We start from the raw sequence: 19,883 nt of genomic DNA on the forward strand, positions 1-19,883 counted from the left end.
TAATAGACTAAAATCGTAGGAATTGAAATTCCACTTAAACGGTAAGAATTTCAAATTTTCTACTCTCACACCGTAGGCGGCCCAACTTAAAATCGTAGGAATTGAAATTTTACTTTAGGTCATTTTTAAAGGATTTCACTTTCAAATAAAAAAATTGTGTCTTTTTATGCCTAATTGAAGTGATATTTTCACTCTTGTAAAAATTTTATTTATGATGATTTTACTGTATTTTCTGTAATGAAAGATCACTTTGTTAGGGATCTATTTGAAAGAGTGAGAATAGGTGCAGGGGGGTTTTAGGTGTGATAAAATTTTAGCAACACTTGACAGCAATGTGTTTTTGTTATGTGCTTCTCATAGTTGGTTATTTACATTCATGCACTCTTGCTTGTATTATTGAATTTTATTTCATCATCATGCCTCATTATTTGGATAGAAACGGCCATACTCTAATTTAATACTTAGATATTATGTCAGATAATTTTAACAAGGAAGTTTTGTTGCAAAGCAAGTTGTTCCTCAGATTTATGTTCTCATCCATTTTTAGTCCTCTCTTGCTTGCTAAAGAGAACGACACATCTCTTTCATTCAACTTCAACTCATTTGCAAGCATGAAATACCAAATCACATGCAGTGTTTTAAATACTTCAACTTCAAAATTGAGAATGAATTCACTTTGAAAAATCATTTACAAGTCCTATGGAAAGCATTTAGAAATGATGAAATATCCAACATAATACGAGTAACTTAAATTTTATGCTTAAACTAACAACATTATGAACATATTAGACATAAGCATTCTCTTACAAAATGGAATGAATTGTCATATTCTAGAAATTGTAGATGATTAGATATTTAGATCTTATTAGTGATTTCCTTGGTATAATTTGCACTCCCATTTCAATTAATTTTTTTATTGAATGGAATCATATGTCATACTAAGTTATTTATCCTTCCTGTTGTGGTTTATATTATTTTGTTTATTCTATGTCAGGTTATCGTGCACAAGGAATAGAGGAATTACATTCTTACAAAACAAGAAAAAAAGTTGATCCTTCAAACAATGTTTAACTATGTTATTTGTTTTGAATCCTCTAATATATGATTTTAGGTCTTGATATGTATTGAAGTATTTTCTTCTCTTATTAAGAATGAAATTAATATTAATATTTGAATTTTGTATGAGATGATTGTCCTTAAATTATATAATTGTTTATTTTCAATATATTTTTAAAAATTATTGGGAGACTGCATAATTGAATTGTTTTTACAAGGAATTAGATTGAACAAGAAATTAGATATCATTCATCTTTAATTTTACAATATTATTTAATCCTAGTTTTTTTAACGTTAATACAAGAATATTATGTAAGATTTAAAATTGTTTAATCCAATTATTATTATTTATTTATTTTTATGTTTTTAATTATTAAATATTAAAATAAAATTATTTTAAATATTTAAGTATTTAAAAAATGACTAATATTTATTTTTATTCAATATTGAAATTTTAATTTTAAAATAAATATTTAAAAATGAAAAATTTAATTTCATTGAGATTAAATTACTTTTATTCTAATAAAAAAATTCAAATATAAAAAATTAAATTATTTCATGTAAACAAAATATTTACAAAATAAAAAAAATTTAAATAAAAAAAAATTATGTATTTGAAAAAAGACTTTTCAATGAACTATTAAATGATAACATTTAGATTAGAAAAGTGTCTTCAAACAATATTGTCGCACAAAAATGGACCGTTTAATTTCCCCAATTTAATATCCTCATTTGTCGCACAAAAAATCTCAAATTATTGAGATCCAAATTGGTGTAGTAGTACAAAATACAGACTCTGCTACAGCCTAAAAGGACGAGAGTTTCTCTTCGCAAAAAACCTTTAAAACCCTTTTTATTACCCTTTTCAAAAAATTTCACACACTTCACCAAAACGCAAATCAATCCCTCCCTTATTTCTTTTCCGGCGAAACCCTCACCGTGGTTTCGTTTTCTCTCACTTTTCCGGCGATTTTTTTCGTTGCATCGAGGGCGCAATGTTCACGCCGCAGAGAAAGGCGTGGCCGGCCGCGGCGGCGTTCACTCCCCTTCGGGGCGGTTCCGCCTCCGCGAAGGGCAAGGCCGTCGCCGAGGGTCCTCCGCCGCCGCCGTTGGGGTCTCTGACGGAAACCACCGTTGCGGTGGGGCTTGACGCCGCGGGGGACGCCGAGGACTGGAAACGGTTCACCAAGTTAGGGTTGCTGGACGAGGCTGTGATGCAGCGGAAGGACCACGAAGCGCTCGTGGAGAAGGTTTCTAGGCTCGAAAGAGAGGTTGGTTTCAATAATTTTTCAAATTTTCATCGTTATTGGTTTGAGACCCTTTTTTAGGGTTTGACTCGTTTGATTTAATGCGTTTTTGCTTAGTTTGTTATTTTATGATTTTTTTTTTCTTATTAAGATACATTTTGTGGTTTAAATTTATGATTGATTGGTACTTGGCATTTGGTATTTGGTATTTATGATTGATCAATTTGAATCTATAGTTGCAGTTGGTCGCCAATGTTTTGAATATTGTTATTGATGTCACTATCGATGCTGATATGGTTTAGAGAAAGGAACTATTTTGATTGATTCTACTGTGAACTTGAGAGCAAGTACATGAGTTTGGATCCCCCATTTCCCCAAAAATGCAGCCATTATTTGTTGCTGAAATTACTGGCAAATGTGGCTGTGAAAGAAGCGTTGTAGTTGGTAGAGTAATGAAGGCAAAGTATTTTATGCTATTGTATCTAAATGGGTGATTCAGGGGTTGAAACTATAACATGGTTTTGAATTTGGATGGGCCAACAGTGGGTAGAAGAGGACCATATAAAAGTTTCCTTACTGCAATAAATTTCAAATCCTTGTCAGTTGCTTTCCAGTACTTTATAAAGCAAATATATATATATATATATATATATATATATATATATATATATATATATATATATATTGTAGGAAATGTGTAAAAGGACTTTTACAGGAATGAAAGTATGATAAACAGATACTGATATGTGTATATATGCCATTGAATACGATTCAAGTTTTCTATGGTGATGCAATTCAACTATTCTTATGGTATATAGAAAATGATATGGGGGAAGATACGTATATAGATATGTGAATAATATAATATACATATTAATATATAAAACATAATAAATATGTAATTGTAATTCTTCAAACTCAAACTAAGTGCACACTTCTTGGACATCTTCTTGTTAACATAAACCACTGCCTATTGCCCACTGGTAGCAAAACACTGAGAAAAGAAAATAATTTGACCCACTTTAAAATTAAGATTCATTGTAATTAGTGGTTTCTAACACATGATATGTACTGGTGAAGCATCCAATACATGAACATATCTACGCTTGTAACTAATACATGAACATATCTACATTTGTAACCAATACATGAACATATCTATGTGTGTAACCAAACAAATTCTTTGGTGGCCTTTGCATTACAATTTATGAAATATTTTATGGTTGCTAACTTTCCCATCATTGAATTTTATTGCAAAAGCATGTTCTTGTGGAAATCATTTATCTCTGATGATTGATCATTGATGAACTATTTGGTTCCTTTCATTTTTTATAGCTTTTTGACTACCAATACAACATGGGCCTCCTATTGATTGAGAAGAAAGAATGGAATTCAAAGTTTGATCAGCTGAGGCAAGAACTAGCTGAAACTGAAGAGATTCTAAAACGAGAACAGTCAGCACATTTAATTGCATTATTTGAAGTTGAGAAGCGAGAGGAAAATTTGAAGAAAGCATTAAGCACAGAGAGGCAATGTGGGGCTGATGTATGTTTTTTTTATCATCAATTATATATATGATTGTTAGATTTGTCTACTTGCGTGCATTGCTATTTGCTCCTTTCTTCTGTTGATCTTGTCTTCATTTTTACTTTGGTCAGTGTTGGAAGAGCTAATCATAGGTGATTGGGATTTAAATTTTTCCTCTCTTCTGCACTTTCCCCCTTACCTTGAGCTTCATTATGCAGTATTTAGGCATTACCCTTCCATAAAAACCACAATTGATATTGGATAAAAATTATGGCGTGCTTAAAACCATAATTTTATCTGTTTTTGTTTCCTTCCTATACTAATTATTACAAAAATGTCACTTTATATTCACTAGGTTTCTTGTTTTCGAAGATTTGTATAAGAAATGGTGAAAACAACAAAAAACAGGAGTAGTGAAAATAAAAATGATTTTCTCAAACCAAGTAGGCCTTAAATTATTCGCCATGATACATGTTCTCTTTCCTTATGGATCTTCATGTTGTTCAATACCTCATCAATTTATTTCTATTTCAATTTTATGACAAGATTTGTACGACATTTTTGGATTTGTTTGGGTTGTCGCTTGAGATGTCTGTGTAGATGGTCCTTGATTTGATGTTGATGTTTTGGTAATCAATCAATTGCAGCTTGAGAGAGCTCTGCGTGCAATGCAAGAAGAGCATGCCCAAGTCAAGTCTTCCTCTCATACAAAGCTAGCTAAAGCTAACGCATTGGTTGATGGAATTGAAGAGAAGTCTTCGGTGGTTGACAAGAAACTGCTTGATGCAGAAGCTAAGCTTGCTGAGATAAACAGAAAAAATGCAGAGCTGGATATGAAATTGCGACAGGTGGATGTTCGTGAAAGTTTGCTTCAAAAGGAGCGTTTGTCTTTAGCTACTGAGTATGCTCTATGCACTACATTTTATGGATGTTTCTATACATCATGTTATTTCAGCTCTTTTGCATTGTGGCTTAATTCATTAAGTTGGTATTGTACGTTGCAGTCGAGAATCATTTGAGGCAACATTCTACAAACAAAGGGAAGATTTGAAGGACTGGGAAAGGAAGCTAAAGCAAAGAGAAGATATGCTATGTGATGGTAGGCAAAATCTTGGTGAGAAAGAAGAAAAGATAGTTGAAACTGAGAAGAACCTTAAGCAGAAAGAAAGAGACCTTGAAGTGTTGGAGAAGAAAATTGATTCATCTAATTCTTTAGTGAAAGAAAAGGAAGCTGAGATAATCCAAAGAGTAGCAGATTTAGATGTGGAAGAGAAGGTGCATTTTGTGCATTTTCATTGTGTATCAATGACTTGTGTGTTCTGTTTTTTTATGCAAACATGTATTTCCTGATCCTTTCCATTATTTATGTGTTGTGATTCTGGTTGCAGAAAGTGAATTCTTTAAAGAGCATGCTGGAGATGAAAGAGAAAGAATTGCTTGCACTGGAACTAAAGCTTAGTGCTAGAGAAAGAGTGAGTCTGGGAACCTGGTGACTTTACAATAGAATAAAATGTTGTGCAAAGTTGTTTGCATGATACATCAATTTATAATTGCTTAATACATGCTGCCTAGAAATGAAATCCAAGAAAGATATTGTTGAGATACACGTGTATCTTTTTGAAATATTTAGATTTCAAAGATGCTTAACATGATGCATCTGCTTTTGGCCTTGCTGAGATGCAAGAGTGATATTGTGATGTAAAGTGAGATGACTTGATCTTTTAATCATTTCTAAGAGAACAGAGTAAACTCCATTTTGAATGAATGAATGCTTCTAGGGCTAAGACGTTTTTTTTAGTTTCTGCATCCTACAGTGTCCCACGCAGACATTATTCCACAATTCACAATTAAAAACTCTGGCTGTAATATTAGAAATGCTTTGCTATCTTGACATCTGCTTTTCAAATTTCATTTATGTATTTCATAGTAAAATCGAAGAATTTTAATATTTTAAATAGCATACTAAATACTTACATACGTGTTATCAGTTCGTTTATTTCTTTTAACTTTTTTACAGGAAAAGGAAATATCAGAGTAACTTTTAACTAATTAGAACTTACTACTTTGTTAAGGATAAAGTTTGCATCATAGGGAGAGATCAAACACTGAAGGCATTATACATTAATGATAGTTTAAAGAATCATTTGCTTAACTGAATGCCTATATGGTCAATATGGGAATGACAACTTTACACAACTTTTGCCAAGTAGGGAAATAAATTGAAAATGCGAATTCACTATATAAACCCATAGTCTTGTGACATCTAAATATAATGTTTTTTGTGAGCAGAACATGTATGTCTTGAGTAACTTACATGATTGTATTGCATTCTGACTGTTGAACCTGTGTTTCCTACAGGAGGGGATCGAGAAGCTCCTTGGTGAACAAAAGGCTACTCTGGATTTAAAGTTGCAGCAGGTTGAACTTGAAATGGAACAAAAGCAGAAATCCCTCGTTGAGGAGTTTAGCAGCAAGGAGGAAGCCTTGGAGCAGAGGGAGGTCGAAGTCAACCATAGGGAAAAAAAGGTTGGAAAAGAAGAGCAGGCCTTGAATAAGAAGGCTGAGAGAATAAAGGAGCAAAATAAGGAGATTGAAGCAAAGTTGAAATCCTTAAAGGAGAAAGAAAAGACTATGATAATTAAAGAGAAAGAGTTGGAGAAGGAAAAACAACAACTGCTTGCTGACCGGGAGAGCCTGGAGAATTTAAATGCTGAACTTGAGAAGATGAAAGCTGAGATTTCTCAGAAGGAGTTGCAAATATGCCAAGAGACTGAGAATTTGAAGCTTACTGAAGATGATAGGGCAGAGCATTCTCGTTTGCAATTGGAACTAAAACAGGAGATAGAGCATACCAGATTGCAGAAGGACTTTATTATGAAGGAAGCTGAAAACTTAAGGGAGGAGAGACAGAGGTTTGAGAAAGAGTGGGAAGTGCTGGATGAAAAAAGAGCAGAAATTACTAATAAGCAGCATGGTATTGATATGGAGAAAGAAAGTTTAAGAAAATTTCAGAACAGTGAAGAAGAAAGGTTGAAAAGTGAGAAACAACATATGCAAGATCATATAAAGAAAGAACTGGAGATGCTTGAATCGGAGAAGGAATCATTTAGAGATTCAATGAAGCAAGAGAAACATCTTTTGTCTGAAAAGGTGAAAAATGAAAAGGCACAAATGCTTCAAGATTTTGAATTGAAGATGAGGAATCTTGAGAATGAAATCCAGAAAAGACAGGAGGAAATGGAGAAAGACTTGCAGGAAAGGGAGAGAAACTTTCAGGAGGAGATGCAAAGAGAGCTTGATAATATTAATAACTTGAAGGATGTTACTGAGAAGGAATGGGAAGAAGTGAAGGCTGAGGGGATTAGGTTAGAAAATGAGAGGAAGGTACTTGAGTCGAACAAGCAGCAACTGAAGTCAGGCCAACATGAGATGCATGAAGATTCTGAAATGCTTATGAATCTCAGCCGGAAGGTTAAGAAGGAACGTGAGCGCCTTGTTGCTGAAAGAAAACATTTTCTTGAACTTGTTGAGAAGCTAAGGAGTTGCAAGGGCTGTGGTGAAGTTGTTAGGGATTTTGTTGTATCTGATATTCAGTTACCTGACTTTAAGGAAAGAGTGGCCATTCCCTCACCTATCTCCCCTGTTCTGAATGACAATCCTCCTAAGAACTCCCAGGACAATATAGCTGCTTCTGAGTTTAACATCTCTGGATCTGTAAAGCCTGTGTCTTGGCTCCGTAAATGCACAACCAAGATTTTCAATCTGTCCCCAAGTAAAAGAGCTGATGCTGTTGGTGCTTTAGACATGCCTGGGACATCACCACTGTCAGATGTCAATTTTAGTGTAGAGAACATAGATGAGGAGCTGCCTACATCTCTTCCTAATATAGGAGCTAGAGTTATTTTTGACGAACGTCAACCAGCAGGTGGGATGGCACATCACTCTTCAGATACACCACACCTCCAATCTGATAACATTGGTAAAGAGGTTGGTGATGAATACTCTCTATCCGTGGGTGATCACAGCCGCGTGGATAGTTTTGTAGATGGAGATCCAGGTGATTCGCAGCAGTCTGTTCCAAAGCTTGGTCGGCGCAAACCTGGGAGGAAAAGCAAATCTGGAATTGCTAGAACACGCTCAGTGAAGGCTGTTGTTGAAGAGGCCAAGGAGTTCCTAGGAAAAGCCCCAAAGAAAATAGAAAATGCAAGCTTGCAGTCTCTCAATACTGATCATATCAGAGAAGACAGTCGAGAAGACTCCAGTCACACTGAGAAAGCCATTGGTAACACTAGAAGGAAACGGCAACGGGCACAAACTTCTAGGATTACAGAAAGTGAGCAGAATGCTGGTGATAGTGAAGGACAATCAGATAGTATTACAGCTGGTGGGCGCAGGAAGAAGAGGCAAACAGTTGCTCCACTGACGCAAGTTACTGGGGAGAAGCGATACAATCTCAGGCGGCATAAGATGTAAGTTTAGTCTCAGGCCTCATCTGGGATCAATAGCAGTTTACATTATATGTTATACTGATTGCGTTTATTTTTTGGGGATAATTATCTAGGATGAGGTGTAAATTGAATATATGTGGGTATTGCTGTTTGGATTAATGATATGTTTGAAATAAATTCATGGTTAATTTTTACTCTGAAGGACTAATCTGTCATTTTTTTCTCCTCCCCTTGCCCCCTTCCTAAAAAGGAATAAAGAAAGAATGTGTTGTTCCAATCTGTTGCACTGATTGGCTTGATTTTATCATTGTGATTTCGAAGATTGCTTCGTTTGGTAATAATAGATCATAATGTCAATCGATCTTTCTAACTGTTTATTGCTTAGTCATTGTGATCTTTAGATTTCAGCATTAGTAAGAATGGTACTTATTATATTGTCTTTGTTAAACTGTGGTGGGAAATGAACTCTTTCGGCGTAAACCACTCAAGTGGCTAGATTATTTAATATATGGACAGAATTACTATTTTTCAGATACTAAAAAAATATTATTGAGATGGAAGTTTCTGTTCTGTAGTATGTTTATTAAAATAAATTCTCTTTTACTAATGATGAAAGGTTAGAGACTTCTTGGGCTAGTTTGTTTAAGCTTATTTTTTTGAAATAAGTGCTTTTTAAATAAAATAAGCAGCTATATGGTTTTATGATGTGTTTGTCTAAACTGTTTTTATTTAAAATAAACAGTTTTATGCTTTTTTTAAGAAGCAAATCCTATTTGCTTCTTAAAAAGCACTTATATAAAAAACACTTTTTAAAAATTGATTTTTAAAGTTTAAACTAACTGACCCTGATTTGTTTATATGACCTCAAGTTGATAAGAATTTGGTTTGTAACTGAGTAGCAGACCTTGCATAATGGTGTATTGTGATCCATGTAGCAGACCTTACATAGTGAGATAAAGTTTTTTTTATTATTCAGAATGTTTAACTGAAATGAGAAAGATCCTTATTGAAGCCACACAATCTTGGTTTGCTCATTTGCTTAGCAATCTTGGCTGTCCAGCTGTAGTGTGTGGTGGATACTTTCCCAATAGTAAATATTATTTTACGTGTGTATAAATAGTAGGAAAGTGAATTGCTCGATTGAGCTACTGTTTAATGCTATTTGAATTTATGTGAGAGGATCTTAAGGGTTTTATTTCAAGGTCTTGCATGTGGCTGGTAAGTATATTTAGCAGCAAAACCATCATGCATCATGTCTGTTAATGTTTGGTGCAGTGGTCATAATTTTCTTGAGTGTTTGACTTCACCCATTTTCTTTAGCAGTGCAGGCAAAGATTCATCAACACAGAACATATCAAATGCAACAAAGAGTGTGGAGAAAGAAGCTGCTGCTGGTAAACTGGAGGGTGATAAAAACACCCCTGAAGTTGTTGAAACTTCATTAGCAGTAGATGATGACAATGTACAAGACACAAACCTGGTGCAGGTCTCGACAGTAAAGACTGTGGAGTTCTCAGATCATAGAGCTGTTAGGGTAACACAGCCTTGTTTTGATGATTGATTTCTTTGAAATTTTTATATGTTCTATTTTATTTTTACAGATTTTTTCCTCTACAGTTTGAACTACCAAAAGATGTTGTTGATGACAATGCTGCTGCAACTGAGACTCTGAATCGTGTGGAGGAAAATGGTACACCAGAATATCAAGATGAAGATGGAAGCACAATCCATGAAGTTGAAAATGATGATGATGATGAGGAGGAGGAGGAAGAGGAGGAACATCCGGGTGAGGTGTCCATTGGAAAGAAGATCTTCAGATTTTTTACAACGTGATGGAAGTAGTTATATCACAAATAGATATACATATGTCATCATTCCTTATTTAGGAGATTAGGCATGTAATATTACTTCGGAGTAACTTCCATGTTTGTTTTGGCATTTATTACTGGCAGATGAGAAGCATTGTTCTGCTGCCTGTGTTCTCAATAACTGTTCTCTTGCGAAAAGATTTGCTGCTTAAGAAAGGATGGTGCTTGCTTCTTCCCAAAATTGAACTAAAGGGGTGAATCCATCTGTATCACGTATTAAACTTCAGTATTAATGTTTGCATTAATTGATAAAATTAAGCAAGTACTTCGATGTTTCAAAACTTTATTTGGAGCATGTGCAGTGAGCCAGTGATTAATGGAAGTTCATATCTAAACAAAAGGCTTCCTATAAATGCGATATAAATTAAATAAAGATATATTTCTCTTGAATACAAATTGTGAACACCTAGACCCTAGTCTGCATAAAATCGCATGCTTCTGGGAAAAATAAAAATAAAATAATTACTATCCTAAATAAGTACTTATTAATGACTTTTTCTGCATGGTGCTATCCTAAATTACTTGCTAGCTAGAGGGTAGCCAGAGGAAACATAGGGGAGAAAAAGACTTACGAGCCTACGTTAGGCCTAACTTTAAGCCTGTTGGCTGTAGGCTTGGCTAGGATTCTTTAGCCTTTTGTGATTTTAGCATATCCTTTCCATTCTTCCTACAATTGGAGAATATTACAATGCTCTCTAATGGGAACTTACTAAAAATAAAATAAATTACTATTACCAATATTATATATTTAATCATTGTTTTCATTCTCTTTGCTCTTTCCCCTCTTTCCCTTCATTAGTGGAATGTACATATAGACTACTTAGTTCGTTTATTATCTCATTATCTCATCACATCTCATTTGCATGGTGGATGTATCGTTGTTGATGGTGAAGCCTTATTAATGAGATTAGTCAAGCGTTAAAGCTTAATATTAAAAGCGTGTCGGAATCAGTTTATTTTAAAATAACTTTTTTTAATAACAAAAATCTCATTTGCATGGTAAGGGACATGCCATCACACATTATTGAAATCAGTTAAAAATTAAATTCTATTGGAAACAATTTTTTAATAATTTCTTAAATAATTATAAAAAACTATTATTAAGAAAGAGTTATTGCTTAGTACCAAACATGCAACCTATGGTATAATGCAGGATTGCTAATTTGTACGAAAACTACCTTTTTTTTAAGAGAGTACGAAAACTACCGATGCACACGAATTTAAAATGAGTCAATTAAGTAGTTGCATATCCGTTCAGTTACCAGAGGAAAAAAAACACTTTCAATATTTTTCTGAACCACAGTCATGTTTTATTGGGGTTTGATTATTCATTTGGTTATTAGTTCCATTATTCATATTTTTTAATTTTAGTTTGAAGGATTTTTTTAGTCCTTATTATTTATATTTTAATTCTCTTTTAATCCTTATGATTTATAAGTGATCTTTTTCGTATATATAATTTATATTTTAATTCTTTTTTAATGTTATAGGTTGAAAGTAATTTTTTTAAGTCCTATAATTTATATTTTAATTTTTTTTTAGTTCTTAGGAGTGTAATATTCTCAATGAGAATTAAATACAAAAATATTAATAAGCATAAATTTATCATGAGATAATTTATAACTAATTATATATATATATATATATATATATATATATATATATATATTTGTACCAAGAACTAAAAGCTAATTAAAATATAAATGATAAAAAACTAAAAAGACCACAATCAAATTATAGGAACTAAAAGAGAATTAAAATACAAACGATAAGGATTAAAAGGAAATTAAAATATAAATTATAGAAACTAAAAAAATACTTTCAAATTATAAATTACAATGTACGAATAGTAAAATTATAAGGAACAAATGAGTAATTAAACATTGGAATCAATTTTGTTTTAGCTGGATAAAATTTCCTCTCGGAATGTTTAATGCAAAACTTAAAAATTAAATTATGACCAACACAAGTTGATCCTTACAAATTGTGCACAAACTACTTGGAATGTTTGTTTTGGAACTTAAAGAGGCTCCAAAGGACGTTGAATAAAAGCAAGAAAAATATACTTTTTACGTGAAACTCTAATAATGTGAAGCCAAAGCAAAAATTCTTCCGTTCACATAAACACATAAGAAAGAAACAAACATGCACTTAATGATTATTTTAATTTATTTGTAATCATACGCTGCAGAAAAAGCAGGGGAAGAAATGAATTCACAATTGCCAATTTTCTTCTCTTTTTGCTTTTTGCTGAGACACGAATTCAATTCATACCCCAGGCTACAAATTTTGAGGATCAGCAAAGACTCAGGTTGTTTTTGGGTACAAAGTGTGGTCCTCCTCACGACCCAACTGCAATCAAGCAATATGGTTAGCTTCTATTTTCAAAGCCACTGTTGTATGTTGTCCTTTTTTCCTCTGCAGTTTCAGAGGGCTGTTAAAAACCCCCCAGGTCACCACCACCAAACAAGACAACAAGGCAATAATAACAGATAAAAGCCTAGTTTGTCTTGCATGCACTTACATGCACCTTTCATTTATTTTTTTTGCATGCATCATGGTCCCCTACTAATACCGTTTATCTTCATCTATCCCCCCCTCTCCCAAAATCATAAACTTTTCATAATTATCTTAACTTTTTAGTACATGTTTGGATTAAAGTTTGCAAAAGTATCACAAGACTTACTTTTCCTGAATTGGATATCCCAACAAAGTTTTACTCTCAAACATAATTTTGGTGGTAACTAAACATGATCTTAAACTGATTTTACTCTCAAACATGTACTTTTGGTGGAAATCCAAACGCACCTTAATATGGCTTATTATATTTGCATCTATCTAATAATAATAAAAGTAAACACAATGTAAATGATTTTTATGCTGTTTCTCAATTATGAATTGTTTTATGGTATGTTTATTGACTTTTATAGTATCTAGTATCTACTTTAAAAGTCATATCTATTTTGGACTACTTGAGAGTGTTTATATTGACAAGACATAGAAATTAAATTTTAACAATAGGAAAATGTTAATCAGTATTTAGGGATATTGGTTAAAGAATCAAAGTAGAAAGTTTGTATCGAAAAATATATTAGTGCACTCTTCTGTGATTTTTAATACAACCCCATCATAAGTAAACTTTTAATGAAAACTTTTTATTTATTATTTTCTTAACCAGTGTCTTTGGCACAGGTTAGCATTACCCTCAACAATAATGATAATAATACTAATAATAATGAGAATTCAATAATAGAATCAGAAAGAGTGAGCAATTTGCAGACCTGATTTCGCTTTCATCTTATATATAGGCTTTCAGTCACTTGCTACAGCTCTGGCCATATTAGACTCATTAATATTATGACTTTAAGCTTTGAGAACTGTGCTAGCATAATAACATCTCGTGTTGTTCTCTTATATCTGATATATACTACTTCCTTAGCTTTTCCATAAACACAAGGAAGAAAAGAGTTCAGGTTTCTTGTTATGCTTTTGTTTTTCCTCTAGCATTACTCTCTTTTTTCTGTTAACTTTGACCACAATTTCAGGATCCTGTTCTTCCTTTCTTGATGCTAGAATCTGTTCCATTTGTTGCACCGAAGTATCACCAGTTAAAAATATCACTAGTTTTTCTGTAGGGACCCATGTTGGTATTTGTTTTGTCTTGGTATGCTCTTTACTGTTGAGGGAGTAAGTCACTTGTTCTTCCTCCTCCTTTGTCTGTCCTTTTTCTTGTAATTTAGCTGGATGTTGTTTCTTTGAAAAAAAAAGTGAATATGTCTATGAAAACCATAATGCAAATTGCGCACTAGAGTTCTAGCCAAGTTTGCTCCTTCTGTTGTTGTGTTTGTTTCATCAATTTTGCTCCATCCATCTTGAGTTTATTCTGTGCCTGATAGGGCTGCTTTGACTCAATAACCTCATGAGGAACTTCAAGGCTTTTTGTCAAGCCATCATTGCTCTCTTCATCATCTTTCTGAGTGCATGGTGTTATGGACAAGTAGAACTTGACATGGCTCCAATGGAGAAGGCAGAGAGGGATGCTCTATACTCCACCATTCAAGGCTTTGTTGGTAATTGGTGGAATGGCTCAGATCTCTATCCAGATCCTTGTGGTTGGACTCCTATTCAGGTACTTTTTGACCCTTCTGAATGACTAGACAGTAGAATCATCATATTGTAAAATTTCCAAGAAACTACCTTTATATTGTGCTATGGATAATGCTTGGATATTTTAAATTATTTCTGATTTAAGTTATGAAACCATCCTTGCTTGAGAACATTTCAAATTATTATTATTTTTTGCCTTAAAGATTCCAGGGTAATCAATTAGTCATTATTATTATCATTATGGAAGTAAATGAGGCTTTGAAAATTTTATAAATTAATTGTTAGATGAACTTTAGCTTCTGTGCATTCTGCAGCAAGCCAAAGGAAAAGAAAATCATTTGGCTTAATTTTGCCAAATCTACAGTTAAAAAATTATTCTTGTTTAAAGCTTCTTTTACACAATGATGAATGATACTTTCCAAAAGTATGAGTATCAGTTATTTTATCTTTTTTTCCCCATAAATGAAACTGGTCCTTGAAAAATGTTGCATGCATTAAGTTAAGTAGCCATTGTATTTGTTGCATATTAAGCCATGTAATCAAAATCTTTACTATTAAACCAAGAATTATAAAATTTCCAAAACAGTTTGATCTTAAAATATTGTTAAATTCGTATTTATTATTGTTTTCTGCTGCAGGGGGTGTCTTGTGATCTGTTTAATGGATTTTGGTATGTTACTGTCTTGAACATTGGACCAATCCACGACAATTCTCTAAGTTGTGCCAAAAATTTGGAATTCAGACCACAGTTGTTTGAGCTGAAGCACCTTAAAGCTCTATCCCTCTTCAAGTGCTTTGAATCACAACACAAGCATCATCAAGCTACCATCCCCAATGCTCACTGGGAAAAGCTTGCTGGCAGCTTAGAATCACTTGAGTATAGATCAAATAGAGGTCTCATTGGAAAAATTCCTTCAAGTTTTGGTGCCCTCAAGAACCTTCAGTCACTAGTAGTATTAGAAAATGGTTTAACAGGTGAAATTCCACCAGACATTGGTAACCTCAACAAGTTGAAGAGGCTTGTTCTTGCTGGAAACTATTTTAGTGGACACATTCCAGATATTTTTAGTGCACTAAGTGACTTATTAATTCTTGATTTAAGTAGAAATTCACTATCTGGGACTTTACCTTCGACACTTGGAAGCTTAACTTCCCTTTTGAAGCTTGATGTGAGCCATAACCATTTGGAGGGGAATCTGCTGAAAGAACTTGCTGATCTTAAGAATCTGACCCTTATGGATCTTAGGAATAACAGATTCTCTGGAGGGTTGACATTGAGTATTCAAGATATGTATTCTTTAGAGGAAATGGTTCTGTCCAACAATGGAATAGGTGGAGATATCAGGACCCTGAAGTGGGAAAACCTTCATAACTTAGTCATTTTGGACCTATCTAACATGGGGTTGAAAGGGGAAATTCCTGAGTCTATGTCAGAATTAAAGAGGTTGAGGTTTTTAGGCCTTAGTGACAACAACCTCACAGGCAACCTTTCACCAAAACTATCTACTCTTCCTTGTCTCAATGCACTATATGTTAGTGGCAACAATTTGGTAGGAGAGCTTAAATTCTCTATGGAGTTTTATGGAAAAATGGGAACACGTTTTGGGGCCTGGAACAACCCTAGCCTTTGCTACCATCTTGGAGTAATGTCAACAAGTCATGTTCCATATGGGGTAAAACCATGCCAGCAAGAGATCAAATTGCTAGAATCTAATACAAATGATGGGTATGTGAAGAGGACTTTCCATTCCCTGGCCTCTTTGAGCCATGCTCCTAATGGCTTCTGGTGGATTTTTCTAGTTCTCTTAAATTCTTATTTAGGTCTTTAATCAAGAGTAGTGAAACTTTGGCTTTAACTTTTTAGTAGGGGTATTAATTACAGCAACCTCTATTGTACTTTTGTATTTTGTTGTGATATAAGTTAACAGTCTTTTTCAATTTGCTAGTTGGCCTGATCTTACTTTACTTCAGCTAATTTAATTTGCTTATTTAATGTTTGTACATATTTTATGTTTTGTTGAACAAAATTTTGGTGAATTAAGTTTTGAGTTTAATGTCACTAGAGTTATTTTTACTAATTGGACCAATTTGATTTATTTAATATTTTGTACATATTAGTTTCTAGTAACCACTATCCAATATTTCTTCCATTCTTGATTATAAGCTAGAAAAACACATATTTCACGCATATTAAGAAAATTAATTAATTTTATTATATTGTATTATTTTTAATTAAAAAATAAATATTTTTCTTAAATTATCCTTCATTGAAATTTGATATCAATCATAAAAAAAATCTTTAACCTTATTAAATGAAAAATATTTAAAAAAGAATTTTATTAAATAAGACATAAATAAATGATATTTGTTTATATTTGAGAAAAAAAATATTACTTATATTTGAGGGCATAAGAATATGATCACAATTGCATGAATAAATGATATTGTTTATCAAATCTTTTATTCTCAATTTGTCACCGCTACTAGTAGTACTGAATACGTGCTTTTCCAATGTTCAAACAAGAAACCATTGCGGGGGCCCTCTACAAATGGAATACAAAACAGTAATTTATAGTCTCCAAGTTACAGCTTTTTACAGTTGTACAGGGGATTGTTAATGGCCGAGAACCTAACAGTGTATGTTGGTACTTGGTACACTTGTGTTTTTATCGTACAAATAATTGAACTTATCATTCGATTTCACTATTTGTATTTTGTGCGCTAAGAATAGTCACATTTTAAGTGTGAGTAGTAACTAACTATGTAGGAATTGTTAATCTTCTTATCCTTGCTGATTTAATTTGTGCTCCGGGTAAAATTTTGCTGTCAATAGTAAAATATGTGGGTTGCTTTAAGAGGAATTGATTTCTTTGTGTATCATGTAAGAACAAAATGAATTTTGAAAGGAACCTAGAGGAGCGGTACTGGACTGGTTTGTTTAAATTAAAAATAATTAATTAAAATGTTTTAATTTTTTTTAATAAGGAAATAGGATTTGCTTTGCTTATCAAAATAAACAAAAAATAATTTTTTAAAGCACAAACAATTTAAACAAACATACAAAGAAAACAAAAAATTTGTTTATTTTATTGAAATAAATGTTTTTTTTTCTTCAAGAAATAAGTTTAAACAAACTTACTCATTTTTTATGAGTCATTGCGTTCGTGATGTGTCCTACCAACTTAACTCAAGTTAATTTTGATAAATTTAAGTTTTAGAAATTATATCTAGTGTATCTTGAAGTTGAATTTATATTATATTTTGGGTTGTTGCAATTTGTTTGATATTCTTTATTCTTTCAAAAAATATATTTTGTTCACTAATCATGTCTTAATAATAAGACTTAATGGATAATATTTTGTAATTTGAATATCACAATATTATATTTTTATTGACTAGCGGAAAGACAAGAACAAATGTATGTCTACCCTCATGTTTTATTTTTTTGAAATTGAATTTGTTTTATATTTAAATATTTTTTATAATTACAATGAACTATTGTGCGAGACTGAGAATTCAAATAGTTGAAATAAAATAGTGAGGCAGTAATTTGCAAAAGCAGTTGTCTATAAAAACAATTAAAAAATTGCAATAGCAGTTAAAGGATTTTTTTTCAACTTACAGATGTAGTAGCTTAATGACAAACTTGGAAACAAAACATGTAAACTAAAAAAGGCATATTGGTTTTATTGTTGTTAACATTTGTTTAGATGACAAGTTTACATATGTCGTTAGGATTCTTAATTAGAGGCATCATCTGCTTATTTGTTTGGTGAATCATTACATTTTTCTATCTAGTTAAAAATATTTTGGTGAATTAAGAGAATATAATGTCTATAAACAACCTATGACTTCGACTTCCAAGTCAAATGAGATTTTATGATTATGAGAATAACATTTTTTTACTGTTAACATTATGAAATACACCTTAACTTTAGTTTTATACTTGTTCTACAATTTAGTTATGTACATAAAGGTAATATTGATATATTATGTCAATAAATTGACTTGATTTTATTTAATATTATTGGAGTTGAGATAAATATAGTGTCTAGTTATAACTCAAATTGAATGTGGTTATCTGTTGTTAGTTCTACAATTTTGTACTTAATTTTTTTTTTCTGTCCTTTTGTTGGGTTCATGTTTGTTGTGTCTTATACAATTATTCATTTTATGAACATTTGCAATTGGCAAGTTAGGAGGAATTAGGAGACAGAATCCGGAATGAGGCTTTGGCATTTCTACCTTTTGATTTCCAAGGCAAAGACATTTATTTATTATGACTTTAATTGGGTGCATGTGAAATGTGAAGGTAAACCCTATGAGCCTATACGGGTGTAGGGATTCCTGTGTTCTTGATGATGAAATGGGTAGGTTGGTAGGCAATGGTACAGTGATTTTATTAATGGACTTTGGTGGTGTTTAAAGTGGAGGGCAATGCTAGTGCACAAGCAATTGCTTTGGATGGTGTATCAAAGTTGTCTCACTTAATACTTTTTTGAATATTTTCATCATCGACTTTATCATCCATCTTTCTTACCATTTGGTCAAAAGAGTTGGTCATTTTATCCAAAGAAATTGTTATTACTTTTTTTTCTCCAATCTTTTCCTTGTGAAAAATATGTGCCAAAAAAAGTTAAACCTTATCCTTTTTATTTTGTATTAGAGCTTGGTTCTTCTAAGTCTATAGCAACAGTAACACCTAAACCCATGAATTTTATTTCATTTGTTTCTCTACTCATCGTTTCATCAGCATCCATAGCATTTTCAGCTCCATGATTAGTGGCTCTATCTTTAGTACACAAATACAGTATCATTCCAGTTTTGAAACACCTTGAATGGAATGGTTTAGCTGATTTATGTGACTAGAAAAAAAAACTCAAGCCCAGTCTACTTTGAATAACAAGTAGCAATGTATAAAAGATTACTTATAATGTAATATTCATTCCAAGAATTTTCATTCTCAAGTGTGATCATGTGCTTAGTGTCATAAAAAAAAGAACTATTTCCAAGAGATATTACTAAGATATTACTAATTGGAATTTCAAGTTTGTTTTGACAATGTAATGCATCTTATAATACTCGAGAATCTCCTATAGACCCTTCCCACCTAGGTAACACATAGATAAACCTTAAATCCGGATTATTATTGGCTAACATATTTGTAGAAACATCACCCTTTCTATTACGATATCTAGGTCTCTCATCAAGAAACAAGATAATTTTTTTAGATTCTAAGAAAATTTTATAATTTACTAATCTCTCGTAACAATTGATGAACTTACCTCAAATCATCTCCACTTGTTTGATTCTACACCTTCTAAAGTACATGATTGAAAATTCAAATAATCTTTGCTTCCTTTCATTATCGCTTTCAAGACATCATTGAATTGCCTACTTATGGTTTCTTTAGATCTAGAATAACTAAATTGCACTACCCTATACTTTAGGTTGTGAGCAAGGATATGTAAAAACATTGCTACTTCTTCAGTTGTTAGAACATTTCTTGTTCTTACTAATCCACCTTTCTCTTGTAAAATTCTACAAAAGTTAAAAGATGCACTCTTACTAAGCCTGAGTTGTTCAATGCAATCTCTCTCTATCCCTCTATTCAATTATTCATACTTCAA

General features: G+C 32.5%; 2 protein-coding genes across 5 annotated transcripts; both read left to right on the plus strand.

Moving 5' to 3' along the window:
* Nucleotides 1–1,809: 1,809 nt before the first annotated feature.
* Nucleotides 1,810–10,327, plus strand: LOC100816589 (protein CROWDED NUCLEI 3). 2 transcript variants are annotated; one of them, XM_006574823.4, is made up of 8 exons: nt 1,810–2,327; nt 3,639–3,848; nt 4,478–4,731; nt 4,835–5,105; nt 5,219–5,302; nt 6,189–8,299; nt 9,599–9,812; nt 9,896–10,327. In XM_006574823.4, exons 1-8 carry the CDS (start codon nt 2,052–2,054, stop codon nt 10,109–10,111), a joined length of 3,636 nt encoding a protein of 1,211 aa, XP_006574886.1. In that variant the 5' UTR covers nt 1,810–2,051; the 3' UTR covers nt 10,112–10,327. The 2 variants fall into 2 exon arrangements, with proteins under 2 accessions (XP_006574886.1, XP_003520054.1); XM_003520006.5 differs by having other exon boundaries at nt 9,602–9,812.
* A 2,001-nt stretch (nt 10,328–12,328) lies between these two features.
* Nucleotides 12,329–16,193, plus strand: LOC100808561 (piriformospora indica-insensitive protein 2). 3 transcript variants are annotated; one of them, XM_041011958.1, is made up of 3 exons: nt 12,329–12,516; nt 14,043–14,275; nt 14,892–16,193. In XM_041011958.1, exons 2-3 carry the CDS (start codon nt 14,066–14,068, stop codon nt 16,080–16,082), a joined length of 1,401 nt encoding a protein of 466 aa, XP_040867892.1. In that variant the 5' UTR covers nt 12,329–12,516; nt 14,043–14,065; the 3' UTR covers nt 16,083–16,193. The 3 variants fall into 3 exon arrangements, with proteins under 3 accessions (XP_040867892.1, XP_006574887.1, XP_040867890.1); XM_006574824.4 differs by lacking the exon at nt 12,329–12,516 and adding an exon at nt 13,343–13,833; XM_041011956.1 differs by lacking the exon at nt 12,329–12,516 and having other exon boundaries at nt 13,343–14,275.
* The last annotated feature ends 3,690 nt before the right edge of the window (nt 16,194–19,883 follow it).

This window comes from Glycine max, chromosome 2 (assembly GCF_000004515.6).
Source record: "Glycine max cultivar Williams 82 chromosome 2, Glycine_max_v4.0, whole genome shotgun sequence".
In the NCBI taxonomy this organism is placed as follows: domain Eukaryota; kingdom Viridiplantae; phylum Streptophyta; class Magnoliopsida; order Fabales; family Fabaceae; genus Glycine; species Glycine max.